The sequence below is a fragment of the Sarcophilus harrisii genome, chromosome 1 (assembly GCF_902635505.1).
Source record: "Sarcophilus harrisii chromosome 1, mSarHar1.11, whole genome shotgun sequence".
NCBI lineage: Eukaryota > Metazoa > Chordata > Mammalia > Dasyuromorphia > Dasyuridae > Sarcophilus > Sarcophilus harrisii.
This window is the reverse complement of record NC_045426.1, coordinates 171,706,492-171,720,870: the sequence shown is the minus strand read 5'-3', so window position 1 is coordinate 171,720,870 and position 14,379 is coordinate 171,706,492. Positions and strand designations below refer to the sequence as shown.

General features: G+C 33.9%; 1 protein-coding gene across 5 annotated transcripts in view; it reads right to left on the bottom strand.

The window, feature by feature from the left end:
* Nucleotides 1–14,379, bottom strand: part of RASGRF2 (Ras protein specific guanine nucleotide releasing factor 2) — a 310,740-nt gene that overhangs the window by 167,886 nt on the left and 128,475 nt on the right. For all 5 annotated transcript variants that reach the window (XM_012541399.2, XM_003759876.2, XM_031967027.1 and 2 more), the window contains 4 exons: nt 12,773–12,882; nt 11,616–11,734; nt 1,567–1,727; nt 430–496 (listed from right to left, as the gene is read on the bottom strand). In XM_012541399.2, coding sequence (XP_012396853.2) covers nt 430–496; nt 1,567–1,727; nt 11,616–11,734; nt 12,773–12,882 — 457 coding nt within the window. The remainder of the gene's footprint in view (nt 1–429; nt 497–1,566; nt 1,728–11,615; nt 11,735–12,772; nt 12,883–14,379) is intronic.

Sequence of the window (14,379 nt, the reverse complement as noted above, 5' to 3'; positions counted from 1 at the left end):
AGCAGGTGTGGGTCATGGCAAATTTTCCTGATATTATGGCCTAATACTTTACCCTACTCAAAAATGGTACAATTATCATATGCCAATTCAGTTTCTTTTTCGTATCAGCTGTCAAAAAAAATGACCTCATTTGCCACAGAGGAAAAATATAGTATAATATAAACTCAAAAATAGTTCTAAAAGATGTCTAAAAAGACAAATAACAGTTAAATAATATTCCCATAAAATAAAAAAGGGAAAAAATTAGTTTCTCTCGCATTTTCAAACTAAGTGTCTTCAGGAAGAGAAAAAAAAGTATTATTATTTGTACTCCACATTCTTAGAACTCATAAAATGGATATCATTTCAGTGATGGAATATAAACAGTTACACTATTTTAAAAGTCTCCAGCTTGAGCTGAAACTCAGTATAAGGAGCAGGCTGACTTACAATCATCTTCACTTGCATCAGGCTCCTCAATCAAGGTGCATTCTATGAGAGAGAGAACACCGCCTGTCTGTAGAAACAAATCACTCTTAGCCAAAGGGTTCTAGCAGTTAGAAATCTATGTAAGATTTTAAAATTTCTATTATTTCAGATCTCAAGTGAGATCTTCTCAAGTGAAAGAAGATAAAATGCTTCAAATCTATGCCATAATCAACATATATATATATATATATATATATATATATATATTTTTTTTTTTTTTTTAAAGATACCAACCTGGAAGAGATACTTTTCTATTCTTCTCCCTTTTTCCCTTTCCCATTCACCCAACTCTTCTCCCTTCCACACTGTATACATAATTTTAGTGGAAAGAAAATGGACATGTTTTAACTAGTATAGGAAACACTCAACAACTCATCAACTCAGCAAATCCTTCTTGGATTTTTGCCTTAAGCACTGAAAAGGTGATGTAATTTGCCCAAGATTATAGAAACATGTGTAAAGTGCTACACTTGGATCCAGGTCTTCCTGACTAAGAGATAGCCCTTTCTGTTGGCTAAGTCTCATTCCTCCTTTTACACACAAACAAGGAAAATGTTTGCGAATTATGCTTCAGTGCACTGAGAAGTATCCTGATAGCAGCTTCAAAGAGACCACAACTCATCAGTGGGGTGACTCACCAATGAGATACAATTCACAAATGATAGTCCAGGGAATGGAAAAAATCACATTTTGCTTTAGATATTTCCCCTCTTGTTTGCAGAGAAAATGTAAGGCACATAATAATTGAACATTTAGCAAATTTCTACCTTACTAAATTAGATGACCCTCCAAGCATCTGAGAAAGTTTTATTATGGCTCAAAAACCATCAACTAATAATAATTTTTGATGGAAAGCCTATGAATTTAATCCCACTTTTTTTTTTGAGCAAAACACTTTAAAATGAATTTCCATTATTTTGAATCCAAGTAACAAAAAGGCAAAATATATTGCTGTTAATCATTATTTCATAACTTCTACTGGAGTGAGAATTCTTGCTGAAATAATGCTGAATGCTAGAAAGCTATTTTGTCATTTAAAAAAACTGAATTCTTGTAGGAATGTAGGTTGTATATGGGTTAGTTATATAAAAACAGTACCTTGAGCAGGTGCAGTTTTCCTCCTGAGCTTCTTGTACAAATTAAAAAGTGTTTTGTAAATAAGAAGCATTGTCTTTCTCCTTCTTTTTTCAAAGACAATGAGCCCAGGCGAACTTTACTAAGTTTCCCCCTCTCAACTGAAGGGACTTGAATGAGAGAACCTGGTGATTACAAAAGTGAAGAAAAATACACAGCAATTAGAAATCTGTTTAGCAAGTAACTCTTCTTTCAGAGGCAAGAAATACCAGGGTCCTATTTCATTTTAAAGATACAAAAGATTTATGTTTTTTAACTCATTAATGCCAGGAAAATCTGAACAAGCAAATTTCTAGAAACTACAATGGATGAAAAATAAATCTCATTAATTCTGAATGCCAACAGATCACAGTTTTTAAAATGTTTATATTAAATCATTTTGAGAGTCAAATAGCAGCAGATTCCAAACACTTCTATCTCTTTTAATTTGAGGGATTTATGGTTGAATGTGTTTAGATTTGTAAATCTAATAATAAAGTGGAAGTGAAGAAGAAGAGTTTACTTCACTGAAGTAATTAATACATTGAGTATAGGTTACCAAAAGATTGATGAGATTTAGTTTTTATTTTTTAAAAAGACAATTTATGCATCTCTTGAGCATCTTAAAAATACAAGTATTATATTTAGTGTTTGTGTGTATAAGCATAATCCAATGAAAGTATTTTTGTAAGAATTTTTCAAGTCTCCTTTATCTTGTTTACATTTAAAATAGAGATATATTGGTGTGATAAAAGTCCTTCCCCCTTCTAGCACCAAAACAAAAAAAATATTTTTGTATCACTTCCTAAAACCTAGACTATATCAGCTTCACCCAAAGCTTCACTACAAAAGTTTCTCTCAGACAAAACTACTTTTGTGCCAAAGTGAAGTACTAGGAAGAAAGCTGACACAACACTTGGAATAATTTTCACTATTTCCAGACTCCTTTGCCCTTACACAAAATAATGAAAATTCAAAGTTTGAATTCAAAGCTAAAGCAGAAAGATAATTCTGAAGGTTCTGTATACTTCCTGTGGCTTTAATTTTTAAACTCTGCAAGGTGACCTGATATTTTAAAAAACCTATTGTTTAATTCATGACCTACACTGAATAAAAAGCCTTCATCGAGGAGCTCTTATGATAACTTTCTTATTTATTGATTGATTTTTATCATTAAAAATGCCCACAAATATAAAACTTTGAAACCACATTGAGAAAGCTTTTGTATTAATAGCAAGACCAGCAATTTCTTTTTTTTTTTTCTTTCTTAAAGCAATATATGGATTGTGGAAAATAATAGGGGCCCCCCTGCAAATTCCTCTCTCTAAATCTCATCCCTCATCCTACTCCACCCCCAATCCATTTAGGATGGGTAGGGGGTGGGTGTCCTAGAAAAATACACGAGTCTGTGGGTGGGTTTGAAAAAAAGAAAGGAGGCTTCTTGACAGATGAAGTGGGAGGATATTCTAGGCATAAGTAACAGCAGGGAAAGGGCTTTGGGGGTGGATGTGGGAGTGGGAGAATGGAACAAAAGGGCCCAGGAGGTTTGACTGAAGTGAAGGGAGTGGGCAGTGAGTAAAGTGAGAGGGGCAATGTGGGTAGAAGCAAACTGGTGGAGGGCCTTGAAAGTTAGATGACTAATCTGAAGTTGAAGAAGAAAATAAAACGGAGTGGAGGTTTCCAGAAGTGGAGATAAGAAGAAGGGAAGAAAGATGGTCAAATTTGTAAGCAAAAAATCAAAGGAAGCAAAGGAACAGTTTAACTGAAGGGAAGAAAACTGGAATCAAAATGGCCAGTGAGGAGTTTATAACTAGGTCAGGTAAGATGAATGTTGTTGTTGGGGAAGAAAAGAATTAAAAGCAGGATAACATTCTGACGTTCTGACATTCTGGCTAAAGAAAGTCACCAAAAGGAAAGTCGGAAGAGAATGTTCGTGGGAATCATAGGAAATAACAGAGTTTCCAAAAGAGACCTTGAAACTTGCTCGAAGAAAGGGAATAAAATGGAAGAAGACATCTTACGTTAATTTTAAACTGGAAGATGACTGGAAGTGAAGGGTAGAACAAAGTATATGGGACTAACCAAGGAACTTCTATAATTCTCTAAGCCAATTAAATCTGAAGAAGAATATATATATATGCATATAAGAATTATGTATATATATGTATACATACTCATGTATATATACACACAAATATATGTGTGTACACATACACAAACGTGTGTGTGTATTTTTTTTTAAAGTGGCTATCCAGCTTTAATTTGAAGAAGTGAAAGAGAACTTACTTCTTCCCCCACAGCAATTATCTGGTTCTAATCTAAATTTATCCCTCTGCAACTTCTCCTTGATGCTCACAATTCTGCACTTACAGGGCCAAAACAAGTCTAATTCATCTGTCTTCCACATAACAGCCCTTCTAATATTTGAAGATAGCTATCAGTTCTCCTCTAAGTCTTCTGTAAGCTAAACATATTCATTTTCTCTGGCTAGTCCTTCATAATAATAAATTGATGAAGTCTTTCACCATCCAATGTCCTCATCTGGATACTTTTCATCTTATCAAGATGTGGTGATCCAGCACTGCATATTATGGAATGACTAGTGCAGACTACATCTGCAATGGCACATCACTCAAAAACATTACTTCCCTCATGTGAATCCTTTCCCTTTCAGTGCAATTTAAGGATATATTAGATTTTTTCAATTGCTATACCACAATGTTGTCTCATGTTGTACTCTCCTAAAACCTTCAGGATCAAATATAATGTGGTTTGTAAACCTTAAAGCACTATGTAAATATTACCAATTGTTATTTTTAGACAAACAAGCATATTTACCTACGTCCCTCATTTTGTACCTCAGAAATTAGTTTTTTGAACTCGTGTCTTTCATTTATCCCCATTAAATTTCATTAGAAAGGTTATTAGAATCAACCCAACAATCCAATTCAATTCATTAATCATTTGTTTAAGCTATGATATAGACACAAATTAAAAAGAAAAAATAAGTCCCTACCATCAAAGACTACTTATATAATTATATAATAATTAGGGATGGCAATGCAAGATGAGAGAGGGAGAGTTTTCCTGTGGAATGTCTTAACTGAAGAAGCTAAGGATTCTAAGAGGATAAGGTGAGAAGAGAATGCCTTCCTGGGCTAGAGTCTAATTGAGAAAGAGTTTAGACACAACTGAAGAGTATACAGTTTTTCTAAAAGCAACAGGAAAGCATTGAAGATTTTTACCCATATGAGAGGGTCAAAGCTCTAATTTATAGAGAGGGTCAAAGCTATAATTTATAAAGATTGTTTTGGTGACTAGTAGAGGACAGATTGGAGAGGATGCAGACTGAAAGTAAGGAGACTAAAGATTCCATTCGGATCCTGACTTAATTATCTATCCTCCAAGCTCTCTGTCATCTATGGATTTTTATTTTTTATGCTTTCTGGAGCAGCCAGTTGACACAGTAGATAAGATCACTGGGCCGGGAGTCAAATCTAACCTCAGATACTTAACTGCCATATGATCCAAGGTAAGTCACTTAAGCTCTGCCTTAGTTTCCTTAACTGTAAAATGGGAATAGTAATAGCTACTTCCCAGTAGTAAAAACCTACTTCTCAGGGTTACTGTGAATATAAAACTCAATAATATGTATAAGGCCCAGTACATGACTATGACAGATATTTAATAAATGATTGTTTTCTTCCTTCCTTCCTTCCCTAAAGTTGCTGATAAAAATGTCACAGTACAAGAAACAACAAAGACACCTACTTAGAGTACTCCACTAAGGATCACCTTTCAAGTTGACATCAACTCATTAGCTATTACTCTTTGGGTCTGGCCAATCAACAGTTATTCTCATCTAGCCTTCATGACTACATTTTGTCCGCAAGACTAAGAAAGTAATTAACCAATGCTTTGCTAAAAATTTAGGCAAAATGTACAACCATGTAGTATAATATTCAAGCTAGCTTTCTGGAGGATCTCAGGACCAGACTAAGTCCTTGGTCTTAGTAAAAGAGGCAGGACAGCCACCATTAGACTAGTCAAAGATAGAATGTTTCTCTTCCAGTCCTTCTTAGCCCTTATTATAATGACATCATTACGGTATACTGATTATGTGTGAATTTAGAGAACCATTATATCACCATACTAAGTACGAAGTATATATGTGAACTAGAGAACCATTATCTTATCAATTCATTGAATTAATACCTTGTTTCAAGTATCTTCTCCAGAGTTCAGGCTCTCTACAATATAGCATTGTTCTGGTCTACTAATTTAGCAACTCTTTCAGAAGAAAAATGGTGTTAGTCTAGCATAGATTGCTTTTGATGAAGTCATATTGGCTCTCTGGAATCATGGCTTCCTTTTCTAGATTTTCACTAACCATGCTTTTTATAAGATATTCTAGAATTTTGCCAGGAATCACAATAGAGCTCATTGGTCTATAATTTTCAGAAACCACAGGAATCTGCCTTTAAAAAATTATCAGGATTATAACTGTTCTAACTTCTCTGTGTACTCCATGATCTTTCAAAAATCAATGGCAAAAAATCAACTATTACATCTGGCAGTTTTTCATTACCCTATGATGTCTTTTATTTGAACTTGATGGTCTGAATTTATCCCAGGCAACTAAGTAATCTCTTAACATATCTACTTATTTATCTTAGACCCTATTAGCTATTTTTGTTTTTTTCAGACCAAAATAATCTTTCCAGACCAAAAGGTCATTTTCCTTGGCAGAGAAAGGGAAATGAAATGAAGAGATGAGCAGCAGTTTTTGACTTGTTTCTGTTATTTGTTATCATTATCTACCCTATCTATTCAAAGCAGCAGCTCCTACTTCTACTTTGATTTTCTCCTTTTCCCAAAAATAACTAAAATAATGATTTTATTCCTCATCATAATAACAAAAGTTAGCATTCATATATTAATTTAAGATGTACAAATAACGATAGCAGCTAAAATTTAGGTAGAACTTACTAGGTACCAGAAACCCTGCTGAGCATTTTATAATTATTATCTCATTTGATCCCCATAACAACCCTGGGAGGTAGGTGGTATTATTATCTCCATTCTACAGATGAGGAAACTGAGGCAAACAATGACTTACCCAAGCTCACAAAGCTAATAAATGTCTGAGGCTAGATTTGAACTCAAGTCTTCCTGACTTCAGATCTGATATTGGAACTAACTGTCCAAACTCTGTTAAAATAAACACTTTATATTTCCCAGAAGCTAAAACAAAAGATATAACTGCATTTACTCAGGGATTTCTCTGGCCACAGTAACTCAGGAAATGTGGGAAAGAGCTAATCTCCTTTAGTACAGGGAGTATCTACAGAGGTGAAATCACAGGACTTTCAACACAACATAGCAAGAGATTTGTAAAAGAAATTGCTGAGTGAATGGTTAGTTTATATATCTATTATTATGTAGTCTTTTATTTCCCTGAAATAAATACTTCCCTGAAAAATGAATTTTTTTTGGTAAATGATTATCTCTGAAAACTCAAATTGCATCCAACAAAGAAACTATTCTAATCATTGAGCATATTTTAGCTTTGACTACAAAAAACAAATGTCTGAATGAAAAGTGAAAAACTAAGTGATGACTCTGGGTGATTTGTCAGCAAAATGGAAGTAAACCACATGTTTGGAAATAATAGCTACTAAGTGAATTTCATTTTTCATCCAGATGTTTGATGTCATATTGATTCCAGCTGCATAGAACAGGCCCTTTTTGCCCAAGGATAGAAGCACATGAAGAGAGAGTTGACTGACAAATATTTATGACTGCATTCTCTGACTTTATATTTAGCCTTATCTGTTTAACCTACACTGGTACTTTGTAAATGGCACCAACTCCTTTAGTTTACTTCACTGTAAAAGCACAAAAAGTCCCTAAGATTTTCAGACCATTTTTAGTGGTTGGATTATTATTGTCCAGACAGGGCTGAGTATGAGAGCAGCCATATTTACAGTTTTATTTTCTCCTTTCAGATGAACAGAGGGAACAGGCAGCAGAAATTGGATGAACCAAAGAGATTCATGTTTTCCAATATCCCTCATGACAAGATATATCCAATTAGCTTCAATATTAATCAATGAACTCTACAATTAGATTAATTTAGTGTGAGGATTTTCTATATTCCTTGAAGTCCTAAACCTATTACACATGATTAGAAGTAGTTTCTAGGACTGAGTAAAAGACTCCCTTGTGGTTAAGAGATATAAATTAAATGCCTTATATTTAATCAGATGCTTTTCATTGAATCAGATATCCAAGTCACAGGAATATCATGATCACACTATCCTAGGAAGGTCAAAACCATTGAACCATCTATTAGACTGTTTTACAGTATAAACTGAAATGCCAAAGGTATTTCAGTGATAACTAAATGTCTTCAAATGAAGGTCAGTATGGAGCTCAACTCAACACAAGCATGAATGAGACACCCAATATTTTGAAAGTGAACAAAATGAGACTTTGGGACTATTTTTAAAAACCATATTTTTGGCCATCAGGAAATGTAACGATCTAAATGGAGGGACAGCATTAAGACTTGGGCAACCTGCTATATATCATAGCAGAATATAATTAAATGAAAAGAGGAGGTACAAAGTGCTATAAGAAAGTAGAAATGGGAGAGATCCAAATTAGCTGGAAGATTAGATGAAATGGTACTGTGACTAAACCTTGACTTTAATAGGCATTGGTGTGGAGGGGAAAGTCCATTAGCCTGTGAATGCAGACAGAAACAATGAGCTTCTATCAGGGAACAGGGTACATTAAGAATAGTGTGCAATCCTAGTAGAAGAATGAGGTAAAAATAGTCAGGCTTTGGAAGGCACTGGATGCAAAGCTAAGAAAAATTTAACTTATCGTGTAGATAATATGAAACCACCAAAAATTTATGATTGGGGTGAAATGATCCTAAATAAACATTATTTTGACTTTTTCAAAATAATAAGGTCCAGAGAACATGAGAAGAAACCTTAGCACATTGGGTGAAGATCCTGTGAAAATGTTCTATAAAGACATGAACAAGAGTCATATAAAACACATGGATTGTGATCTATTTTCATTGTAGATTGTATTCAGTAAGTTTGGTCAATCTGAATTAGGATGGTAGCAAACTGACTATATTGAAAACAATCCACAAAACAGAAAATTGTATTTCTAGTATATTAAATTATCACTTGGGATGAGTATTAACTTTTACTAGATGCTAAGGTACCATTAATAGCAGTGATGGTAAATTAAATGATAATCCAGCATTCTTGTTTTTTCTTCAATATACAGTGTCCCCCCAAATTTTTTTTGCTATGCCACATATTTATCTCAGGTACTTTTATCTTTTAAAAAACATTTTACATATACCTATGAGGCTATACAATATGGATTATAATTTTAGGGATAATCCTATATTTAACAGAAGATAAAGATATTTTCAAAAATTTACAGATTTATTTTTTAAAGATTCCATTTTATATATATTTTAATAATAAGATACATGGGGTGGGAAAAAGGGGGAAGTTTGTTTTTTAAAGAAAAAAATATTCATATATACTCTTTTCTTTTCCCTTCAGGGTTGCTCTATTTTAAAATTATTCACATTTTTTTTAAATTTTTTTCACATTTTAAAAAAATGAAATATTAATCAAATAAATGATTAAGAATTAAGTTAAATGAATGGAAAAGGGGAATTGTATTTTAATTAGCATAGATCATTGCCAGAATTTAAACATACTTAATTGCTGTATAACTTTTTAGTGTATGTACATAAATAACTATCACAGGATGACCACATCAGAAATGGACTAGTTAGTTCCCCAAACCCCCAAATAAACTTCATTTTTATTAAAAAAAAAAAAAACAATCACGTCTTATCCTGCCCCAAAGTGAGACCTATTAAAATTATGCCAGATGTTTGGAGAAAAAAGATGTGTAATGTTTAATGGAGTATATTATATCTTTTAATATTTCAGTTACAACTCAGTAGCAGATATCTTTAAAGTCATAATGATTACTTAAGAAAGTGTTCATCAAGAAGGTAACCAAATCAAAATAAGGTTACTAGTACCATTATTTTCACATTGTCATTGACCAGGCTAATATTCATTTTAAGTTTTTTTAACCGTTTATTAAACCATTCCTAAACATGCCATCAGAAACAAAACAAGAACACAAAGAAAATTCTATTGAAAGGCAAATCATTTTAAGAACACTTGTGATCTCTAAATACGATAATGACAGAAGCAGAATTATTAAGAACAAAGATGGGCCACACTTGCAGCTCACAAAATTGCATCAATATCATAAAGCTATTAATCAAAGAGGGCTGCTATTCATGAAGAGATTTCTCCCAGACATAAAAAGAAGGCAACCTGTTCAACATATTTACCCTTCCAATATTTTCCAATACCCTTTACAATAACATTTTCAAAGTGAGACAGAAAATCTGTATGGCAAGAATATAATAAATGTTCATAAAATATTTTAATAACAATACTTTTTTCATGCAAGTCCTTCCAAAATCAATTTGATTCTGAAAAAAAAAATAAATTAACTCCAGAAGCTTCTTTGTCCTTTTCTCAAGTTTTTTTTTTTTTGGGTACTTCAGATCAATGTTCATCAATATTTCCAATGACCACTGAGACATTATAGCATTCATAAGTACATGTATGACAAGGCCACATCAATTCATTATAAGGCCAATAAGAGGCAAAAAAAAAAGTCCATTATAAGGCCAAAGTAAATTAAATTTACTAAACTCACTTTATATTCCACTATATTTAAATAATGTTAGAGAGCATGAAGTCAGTATAAGAAAGCAAATTTTTAGACAAAGAATTTTTCCAAGTTTTCTTAACATAATTTGAGTTTTCTGCCCTTGTTTACACAGAAAACAGAATGGCATGCGTTAAATTTTCCCACTAATGTGCACAGTGTAATTGATGTATCTCATTAGATAAGGTAAAGACACAGTGATAATAATTCCTTTTACTAAGAGCATTTTGGCAAAACCGTTTTTATACCAATTTCCTCAAACAAATTAGCCACATCATTAGTAGAATTCCTTCCATTACTTGTGATGCAAGGATTATACCTCTGGCCAATTTATGAACGCTGTATGTATACCTCTCAAATATAGTGGCAGAGGATCCTACAGCTTCTAGGGCATTCCCAGCAGAATCCCTAAACTCCCCAAAGCATCTTTTAGGGACCACTGAAGATACCATCCACATTTATCTTTTATGAGCTGAAGAACAGTTATGAATAGGGACTAGCAACATAATGGTTCTTCTCCACAACCTTTGGCATAAAATACACCATTTCTTTCTCCCTTTGCTCTTCTCAGTTCGCAGCTTCATTTACCAGGAGGTGCCCCCAAAAACATATGGCACAAACAGGAAGGCAGTGTTAAATTTACCATTACCCAAGAGCTGCCAACATTTGTTCCAGCTGATGTCAGCCATGACATGTCATTTCACCTGGCAGCCAAAGTTACCAAGTGGAATCAAATTATATTGTGTGGGGCCGTTCCTGAAGTGCTGATGAAAAATGGGAACAACAGGCAGCTGTTTTCGCTCCGCACATTTTCTCCACTGCTTTGTGAGAGAGCTTTGAGTAGTTCGAGTTTCTCTTGTGTCTTTGCTTGGATGTCACCATCGCCTGACACTGCAACATCAATTGGCCAGACAGACCTGTTTTCCGTGGAGCTGTAGATAATATCTGGTCCATTGAGGATGATAGTCCAGTCAGAATGCAATTTACTGGCCCATTCATGCTTTACTATTATTGTGTTGCTGTTTTTCATGGCCCCTGAAAAGAAATAGCACAAGGGTGGGCCTCAGCCATAGCCCAAAACCCACCTGCTAAAGGGGGACAATTTGTTATACATTACTTGTCCTAGGTGAACAGCATCGGCTTTATAGCATTAGGTGTTTCCCCAAATGCCCTGTTTCTGGAGCTGCCAAGTATAATGTTATAGTTGTGTCTATCACGACTATGCAAAGGCTTACCTTGTCGAATAAAAGTCTGGCTGGTGTCTAACAATATATCACAGCCTTCCACTATCATTCTTTCTATGGCAAGGTTTTTCCGGATGTTCTCGGTATCACTCACTTCATCATGCATAATCCTGTCAGATACAATGTAAACAGAAATGTTTCATTGTTGCATTTTCTACCAATAAGTCAAAAAAAGGAAAGGAAAAAAATATAGCCAGCCTTCCCTGCTTTGAACCTCTGAAAAACTTAGGATGGGTTGGTACCAACCTGCTCTTTAGAGATTGTAAATACCAAAAGCCCAAACAAAACAAGGCTGTGATTATTTCAAGTAATAAATGGGGACTCTGCATATAATGAAAATATTTTTACAAATATTTCATAGAAATAATCTTATTTTTATAGGAATTATCCTAGTAGCACAGAAAACACCAGTACTTGGAATGCAAAAGAAGCTTTTGAGCTTTAAAACCACCATAGATACCAATAAGTGACCAAGAAATGAAAAGTAAGAAGACTCTGCACTCGTTAAGAGGATTTTACCGCTCAAATAACATTGTATTTTAGCAGTACATCCCTGAATTCTTATGGAATGTGGCATCATATATTATAGCAGATGATGTGTTTGAAGAATACAATAAATACAACTAAAACTGTAATAGGAACAGCTCCAAGGTTATCCCCAAAAATGCATCGAATCTCAATCATGAAAAATTCACATCACAATTTTTTATTTCAATGAAGAATACCATTATTAATGTTTTTCTTTGTGTAAAATTAATGTTAATGAGAAGGCAACTTATGCATCTCTTGAACATCTTAAAAACACAAGTGTGTGTATAAACATAATCCAATGAAGGCATTTTTATTAAATACATCTTTATTAAATAAGTGATTAGTGAATTGTTGGTAATATCCATAGATAATTAGATGGGGAAATGAACTAACAGACAAAATATACAAAGAGGGGTACACATTATATCCCAAATCTCCTTCATTATATTTCCAACTTGGATATGTGGTTATATTAGGCTTCCTTATAAAAAAGATACTATACAGAGTCACCCCTGTCAATTCCCAAATCTATAATGTGGAAGCTTTTTTTTGTAACCTACACCATTTACCTGACTATTCTGCCAAGTCAAATCCTAGGGGCAAAGTTTCCAACATACCTTGAGAGTTCTTCTAGTTTTGATTTTGCAAATTCCAGACTCTTCCTTTCCACATGTTCATGAGGAGTATGAGCAAGAAGTTCATGGAGTGTTATAATATACCGGGGTATCTTCAAACAAAGAATAATGTTAGCACTAGTTAAGGGAACTAATATCAGGGTATTCCATTTTCTATACTTTTGAATTCAGTTCTTTGTCAATTCTCTATAGCTAACAATAAAACATTTCCTTAAAAAATTCTTTAAAAATCACAGTGCTTCAATCCTCATATTCTTAGCATTTCACAAAGAATATACAGGAAGCCAATCTTAAATGAAAAAGGCAATGTGATAGAAGGAATAATTGATAGCTTCTTTTAAAGTATTTCTTTGAGGAAGAAAAGGACTTCCAAAAATTTTTTCCAGTGAAACTGATATGGCTATCATTAAATCATGGCAACATTGAGGCTGTTAATCTAGGTGGATTTATCTGCTTATATAATAAATAGCATTGGCAACTCAGCAACAGCTGGTTCTCAAGAAAAGGCCTCTAGCCTAACAGAATCTGATACCCTGACACTTCCACATACATAGTCTAACTCTCAGCATAAAAGGGTATCCAGCTTTCACAATTTAATAACTGACAGTAACCAAAGCATTCACTTTAACAACTTAACAATAATATCCTATGGCATCTCAATTTGATCTTCACAACAGCCCTATGAGATAATAGATAATAGAGATGTCATAATTCCCATTTTACAGATAAGGAAAATGAAATTTACAGAAGTTAAGTGACTTGCCTATAAAGCTGACAAGTACTGAAGGTAGTAGGGCCAGCTAGGTGGTATAGTGGATAAAGCACTGGGCTTGGAATCAGAAAAACTCCTCTTCATGGTTCAAATCTGTCTTTAAACAAATTTACTAGCTTATGACCTTGGGCTTATGATTTTTTTCTCTACTCCCCAAAAATTTGCCTCAGTTTCCTCATTTGTAAAGTGAATTGGAGAAGGAAATGGCAAACCACTACAGTAACTTTGCATACAAAACCCCAAAATGGAATCAGAGTTGGATGCTACTGAAATACCATAACAGCAATGCTGAAGGTAGTACATGAACCTAGGACTTCAAGTCCAATGTGGAACCTATACCACACGTTTCAAAATTACAGAAGCCAGAACAGCTGAGCTAATTGACAATAGTTCCACATATTCATACTTATTCTGGACTAGAGAAACTTTAAAAAAAAGTTGTGGGTATCATTTTTTTATGTTATACCTTTGTAAGTTTTTCTGTAGATGATTAGGGAAAAGGTTAAGTACAAAGTGGTACAAAGGAAATCTCTTTCAGCTTTGTGCCAGGAAATAGGTACAAGTTTGGAGTAAAATCCTTAGACAGTAAGATATAAGAATGAACAATTAACTAAGGGATAAAAGATACAAATAAAAGTATATACTTTATCCCAAATCTTTTTTCATCTACAACCCTGTTTAGCTACTGCTGCCTCATATGGAAAATTTAAGAGACCCTATGCATCTCAGAGAGAAAATGACACCACCACAGGACACCTGGAAGAGCCTGTGTTTGAACACTTTTAATGATGTTAGAAAAAGGAATAAAAGGTTATTC